Genomic DNA, 7,711 nt, shown 5'->3' on the forward strand with positions numbered 1-7,711 from the left:
ATATATATATATATATATATATATATATATATATATACACACACACACAATACTAAAAAGAGTCAAAGAAAGCTAGGCCTATAATGGGTAGAAAAAATGATGGCCAAATTATTAAATCAACTGGATGGTTCAGATTGCTTAGATTTATATTTTTCCTTGAGATTTCTTAATTTATCCTTAATTATATGATTATCCGTTAAATATTCTCTTTTCCGTTAACTTTTAACTTACCCATTAATTTCTATAAGGTCTTAGATTCGAACCCCATCCCAATCAAAGTTGGCATAATTGTTATACATATACTACGAATATGTTAGAGTATATTATTCAAAAGTAAGTACCATACTCTATTACTCTTATTAAATTAAAAATTAGTAGTTACAATAAAAAATAACACATACGCATTTTTTTAATTTATAATCCGATGCCTACAATGCCTTTATTAAAAAAAATATTCATTATCAAAAAATTTAAAAAGATATATAATTTCATTAGTTATATTGTCTATATTTTCTACAATGCAAAGATTCATTATCTTCAAATTTATTAATTAATTATATTCACTACATTGTTTATTGTTTTCCTTTTAGACTATCTTGTAATTAAATATCAAAGTTATACTAAAAAATAATATAATGTTATATATTTATTTACCAAGTATTATGTTAATAACATTGAATTAAAAAAAAAACAGTTTGAAGCAAATCATATTAACTACTTAGAGAGGATTTGTTAACAAAGAAAGACATTCAAATAACCCATTAAATTCATTTAAAACTCATTATTAAAAATGTCAATGTAGGGCAATAGAATATTCTGACACACTTGATGCATTAAAAATATGCTGAGACTATAACATTGTTGGAATCAATATTTCAAATTCGGAAAAAGAAGAAATTTGAAAAATAGCTACTGTTGCAGCATTCATTAATCTTGTATCTTATTGTGCATTCTTTAAATATATTAGAACTAATATAAATTTACAATTCATTTTATTTTTCTACAATTAACCTGTTTGGATTAATGACAAAATCAGCATCGATCTTGACAACAAAAATAATTGGTATATAGGATGTAGCCACTGTTTAAAAATGTTTATGCACAAAGTGGCAAACTATTTAATTGCATGCATTGCGATGAAAAGGCAACAGTGGGTACTCCAAGATTTGTATCAAATCAACAAAAAAATTTTACAAAAAAAAAAAAAAAAAACACACACACACACACACGTGCGCACACACAAAATCAAGTACTACACTCATTCATACTAATTCCAAAAATATGAACTTCAAAATAAATATGTGCAAAATGAATGTAAAAATTGTTGATGAAACTTGACATATTGTAGCATCAGTATTTGGATTACCTGCAAAGGTATTATTGTTACTATCAAGTAAATAAGTTATGAAACTAAAACAAAATGTAGTAGTTACTTATTAACCTTCTACAAATATAATAAATATTTATATTTTGTTCAATACTTTCACATGAGAATGTACGACACACATCTCACAGCACATGAAACATGTAGGGGGAAAAATTACCACCGTCAAATATCAATATGCGATTGCAAAATCAATATGCGACAAATTACCACCGTCAAATATCAATATGCGATTTCACATGAGAATGTACGACACATATCTCACAACACATGAAACATGTAGGGGGGAAAATTACCACCGTCAAATATCAATATGCGATTGCAAAATCAAGAGTTTATAGTACAACTAAGATCTCAGTCATATATACAAACACAACGAGACAAATCCACAACTTCCTACATCATAATCTCATTGCATGATACTGCCCTCTATATTACTACAATAACTCAATTGCACATAACACATTATCAAATACCAATAAATAAATTTAAAAAAAAAAACAAGTATTAAAGATAAAGACAATGACAATGTTACCCGAAAGAGAATTAAAAAGACTTAGAGAAATTCAAACGAAAAAGTAGTATTCGTTTATACTATCATTTTTAGACTAAGTATTTAAATTAGCGTTTTTACAAAATTGCAAACATTTATTTTAGTGACAATTATAATCAATCTCTCATATATTATCTTGCATTCATAAACTTTGAATTATCAATTTAAATAAACAAATTCAACAATCAATTACATATGTATGAACATCTCTTATATAATCTTGCATTGGATACACTTTGAAATATTTATTTAATAATAAACATTGGACATTATCTTATTCGCGTAATACACCTAAAAGTTACTCCGTAATAATTATATATAAATGGGTGGGGTGGGGGAGTGGCGAGTGTGGGCAGCTGCCCCACTGCCCATATGTAGTAGCTCCGTCCTAGGCTAAAATATATAGGAGGTCCTAATTTAGCAGGGAAGCATGTACCATGATAGTACAAAATGGAAGTATGTAGACGTAGCATTTGATATTGCCATTATTTCTCTAATCTCATCTATTTATTATTCTTCTTTTTTATATATATATATAGATAGATTCTCCTTGCCCCCAAATCCTACAACAGAATCCAACTTTTATCGCTCTCTGTCTCTATAAGGTTGAATTGATTAGAATGGGAAGGTCACCGTGCTGTGAAAAGGTAGGATTGAAGAAAGGGCCATGGACACTTGAGGAAGACAAGCAATTGTTGGCTTACATTGAGCAGTACGGCCATGGAAGCTGGCGAGCTTTGCCTGCAAAAGCTGGTATTCTATACAGTCTTTCTTTTAGGCTTTCTGATATGATAGATCATGGTTAGTTAGGGTTTGCATTAACCTTTTCTGGAAATGTTTGTTTAGGGCTGCAAAGATGTGGGAAGAGCTGCAGACTGAGATGGAGTAACTACTTGAGACCAGACATTAAAAGAGGAAACTTTAGTCTGCAGGAAGAACAGTCCATCGTTCAGCTCCATGCTCTTCTTGGAAATAGGTAACTAATCATATTCAAACTCTACTTTTTTAGATAACGTGAAAAACTCGCAATCACTATTTGAGAGTATGTACTTGCAAGGGCGGATCTAGAAATTGTTTTGAACGTGACAAAGTTAATTAAGATGAATTCAAAAATATATATGATATGAATCACAAGTACAAATATATTCTCTTCCCCTTATCAAGGGTAAAAAAAGTAAATCACATCTTATGATCATAAATGGTAAATGATCACAGTTACTACCCGAGTTCGTGTATAGGGTAAATTTGGTTGGGCTCTCAATGAAAACTCGGAATCTTGTGGTTATTATCAAGTCATAACAATCAGACCAATTTGGTTGGGTTGTCCTTTTTCAAACTCTACTTATTTTGAGTGACGAATTAAATTCACAGTTACTACCCTGTACAGGGTAAATTTGTTTTGTGATCATAATCGTAAAGGACCACAAATGAGATAAATCAGCTTTAGATTCTATAGTTGACTAATTCAAATCAATAAAGTCAATAGATCGCTCATACCTGAATCAGATATTAAGGTTTGTTTACTAATATATGGGACAAATTCTTGATTTTTGTTGAGTACAGATGGTCAGCCATTGCATCTCACCTGCCAAGGAGAACAGATAATGAGATAAAGAACTATTGGAATACCCATTTGAAGAAGAAACTAAGTAAGATGGGCATTGATCCAATGACGCATAGGCCAAAGATGAACTCCTCCTTCGGCTCAGCCGCCAATCTCAGCCACATGGCTCAGTGGGAGACCGCCCGGCTCGAAGCCGAAGCTCGCCTCGTCCGCCACTCTAAGTCCATCGCTTCCTCTCTTATCTCACCTCACCACAAGCCGCCGCCGCCGCCGCCCAAAGTCCCGCCGTCTCTCGACATGCTAAAAGCTTGGCAAGAAACGTGGACCAAGCCGCCGAGGACGAGGGTTTCATTATCCCATGTAGACCACGGCGCGTTTCTCTCAAACGCAACTCCGACAACCTTAAATTTTCCCGACCAAAACCTATGTTACATGGAAACTCCATACGTACACGAAAGTTCTTCGAATATAGTAAACCTTAACACCACCGGCGACGACATAATCCCGCACGTTGCCATGGATCCCTTATCGGACCTTCCAACCTTCATTCATGGGTTCTCGGAGCTTTCACCGGAAACCCTCACAGGATATTTGGACGACGACAATGTCGTCGGAAACTGCGGCACGGCAGACATGGAAGACAACAGCCGTTACTGGAACAGCATCCTTCATAATCTGGTGATGTCTCCGGTGGGTTCGCCGGTTTTCTAGCTAAGTAATAAAATTATCACTTATAAGTAACCTTGATTAATTAATTAGGATTATTTGTGAGACAAAATCCGTGAGACAGGTGTCAAAGATTCCACACATTAATCGAATAGTCTCACATCAGTGTTATCCTTAGTGTGATAGTACGTGCAGTGTGCTATCTGATTTAGTGGCCTTTAATAATAATAATAATAATCATTAAGGATTAATAATGTCAGTTTGTGCGTTCTTAGACAATAAGGATACGATTGCTACTGTGTTCTTCTAGCTACATCATTATTTCTTGTTTGGTCCATGTTATTTGTTGGAAAAAAATGTAATTTTAGTTCATCATTTGTTTCTTACTAGCAGTTTTAATCCCTAATAACTTTTTGCCATTACAATATATAACTCTAAATTTTCAAAAAAAAAAAATTAAATTAAATTACAGTTTTAACCTCTGGAGCAACAAATTAAAACAATTAAACTCTATTAAATTATACTTAGTACATGAGTATTTTAATATATTATATTTTAATGTTTATTCTATACTTATAATCTTATTTAGTCTCAATATTTCATTATTTTGTAAAAAAAAAACATGATTTTATCAAGGTCATGTGTGAAAATAGGGATAATGTGTCACAATTTAAAGAAAAATTTTAGAGATGAAGGATGTCAAATCTCTATTTTGCAAATGAGATACCAAAACTGACAATGTTATAAAGAATATTAATAAGAATATAAATCTTGACTTTTGAATACAAGAATATAATTATGTTTAACCCACTCGCCCATCTCTTTCAGAGTAAAACTCATACTTGATGTTAACAACCAGGTTTTTCACTTCAGTTAATAACCTTCTTTTTTGAAAACCTTCAGTTAATAACCTTCAGTTAATAACCTCCTAATTATATTATTTATTTATATTTTTCTTTTATGGATTAGTTAATATTTATGAAACCTGCGCAATCATAACTCATCAATCTGCAATGACAGATTAAAAATTTAAAGCTGAATAAATTAATTTGTACATGTTTGTTACCGTAGCAGTACAAATAGGCCCATCGTCTGCTTTCAATAACAACCATACAATGAGTTTTTAATCAAAGTTTGAATGGCTTTAACAGTCAACAATGAAACAAACAAAGTCAGAAAATTAATTTTTATTTAAATTTCATGTCATCATTATAGAAGGGTTATCTAGGGAAACTTGTAAAAAATATTAAGTGAACAAAATTTTAAAAGTAAATGTGTCTAATTAAATTTTATTTTAGTTCAAGGGGTTAATTGAACAATTGTTGATAGTAGATAAATCTATCCAAAAGCGAATTACAAAATTTAGGATAATTTCAATCAAAATAATATCTACCACCTAATACTATACAGACTACAATAAGTATTTATATAATTATTTTAAAAAAATAAAATTAAACATTAATTTTAATACCGACTACAATGAACTTCTCCTATATAATCTTGCATTGATATACTTTGAATTACTTATTTAAATACAAACATTGGACATTATATCAGTCGCACAATGCGTCTGTAAAACTGTTAATCAATAATATAGGTTTCAAGTTTCTTTGACCACTCAACTAAAATCATACACCAAGACAAACCCTTCTTGTAAGTGCTAGTATGACTTTAAATGTGGCAAACCACTCCGTTTTAAGCTTTAAGGCAGTTTCTAATTGCTAAATGCTCCCAATATGCTAAATCTCAAAATATAGACCTCTTCTTCCAAAGAGTCTTCTAAGTAATCTTACAAGCTTTGCCAAAAGCAATATCAATATTTTTAACACGTTCATAAATCGCATGTCTAGATAAAGGCAAACGAGCTACTCGAGTATCTGATTTTTCATTGAAAGTTTTTTTCTTCTTTCGATACGGATGACTAATTGGGAGAAATGTCATATGACTCATGCATGAACACATTCTTTTTACTGTTACTGAACCATAGATCGGGAGTTTTATCTTCAAAAATAGGACATGCCTTAGCTCCATTAATATTATAACCTCATAGGTTATCATAAGCTGAAAAATCATTTATGGTGCAAATAAAAGATCATTGCACGTAAGGTAAAACTGCTTCGACAATAACCATCATACACGGGCACACCTTCATTCCACAACATCTTTAAATCTTCAATAAGTGGCGGTCGATATACATCTATGTCATTTCCTGGTTGTTTAGGCCATGATATTAACAACGACAACATTATGTATTCCGCTTCATACACAACTAAGGTGGAAGATTGTAACTACTAAAAGGACATGGCAAGTGCTTTGTCGACTACTCATATCACCATGAGGATTTATTCCATCAGTACACAATACAAGTCTAAAATTCATGTTTTCAATACCGAATTCAGGCCACCTCCTATCAATATTCCTCCATTGTGGTAAATTGGTTGTATGTCTTAGTTTTCCATCGCCTTCTCTCCCAATAGCATGCCATTGCAAATTTATTGCCTCCCTTGGATTAGCAAACATGCCTTTAAATGTTTGTATGACGGGTAATTATTGTTGGGTCCATTTTATTTGTTTGTTTAAAATCCTTAAATAAATAAAAATCTCTTTCAAATATGTGATCTACATTGATGTTGCAGTTCCAGTTTGAATTGAGCTGCCACCTTCCAATAAAAAAATTTAAAAAATAAAATAAAAATTCATGCACCCCAACAATGACATATATGTAGTATATTAAAAAAATGAACATTATGTATGGAATATAGTCTACGGTATAATGATTGATAGGAGAGAGTGGATATTACATAAATTGAAAATATTTAAGGATATGATGTTAATAAGAAAGTAAATTGTGACCTTCAAATACGACACCCACACTCATATCTTCTTCCAAAGTTAAACTCATAGTTTGATGTTAACTACTAGCTTTTTCACTTCAGTTAATAACTGTCCATTTATATGATTTGTTTTTCCATTTTATGGATCTGTTAATATTTATGAAACTAGATAGTGTCCAGTGCAATACACGGTTTAAACTTATATAATTAAATATGAAGTATTATTGTAACATTTATAATAAAAGAAAGAGATAATATAATATAGTTTACGAAAACAAATTACTAACAAAACTTAATGTTTGAATTTATGTTATTATTAAAAATATATAAATGCAAGTTCTTTGTTAGGTGCATGACTCTGCATTTACTCCCAAGGTATGATGAATTTATATTTGCAGAGAAACTTTTTTGGTATGAAATGTACAATTTAATAATATGATTGAATTAATTTATTCATGTTAATTTAATTTGAATTAATTTATATTATTAAATTTTATATATTACTTTTTATAGATAAAAAGTGATTGATGTCTGAAGAGTGAAGATGCAATATAATTTATGTACCTATATCGGTATCATATCAGTAGTAGCTAGCTTATGCTGTATTTGCCAATGTGTTTGATTTTAGAAACTTTGGCTGTTTTGTTTCATCAGTAAATAATTGGCGGGAAATATTTTCTATTTTTAATTACCAAAAAGGTTTTTGCCTC

At 31.1% G+C, this 7,711-nt stretch overlaps 1 protein-coding gene across 1 annotated transcript; it reads left to right on the forward strand.

Moving 5' to 3' along the window:
• Positions 1-2,557: 2,557 nt before the first annotated feature.
• LOC116024436 (transcription factor MYB106-like) lies at positions 2,558-4,212 on the forward strand. The gene is made up of 3 exons (XM_031265328.1): positions 2,558-2,690; positions 2,784-2,913; positions 3,501-4,212. Exons 1-3 carry the CDS (start codon positions 2,558-2,560, stop codon positions 4,210-4,212), a joined length of 975 nt encoding a protein of 324 aa, XP_031121188.1.
• Positions 4,213-7,711: the final 3,499 nt, after the last annotated feature.

Source organism: Ipomoea triloba, chromosome 7 (assembly GCF_003576645.1).
Source record: "Ipomoea triloba cultivar NCNSP0323 chromosome 7, ASM357664v1".
NCBI lineage: Eukaryota > Viridiplantae > Streptophyta > Magnoliopsida > Solanales > Convolvulaceae > Ipomoea > Ipomoea triloba.

Coding starts and splice junctions, on each gene's coding strand:
- LOC116024436 (XM_031265328.1), top strand. CDS start 2,558: ATGGGAAGGTCACCGTGCTGTGAAAAGGTAGGATTGAAGAAAGGGCCA. Junction 2,691..2,783: donor AGCTTTGCCTGCAAAAGCTG/GTATTCTATACA, acceptor ATGTTTGTTTAG/GGCTGCAAAGATGTGGGAAG. Junction 2,914..3,500: donor CATGCTCTTCTTGGAAATAG/GTAACTAATCAT, acceptor TGTTGAGTACAG/ATGGTCAGCCATTGCATCTC.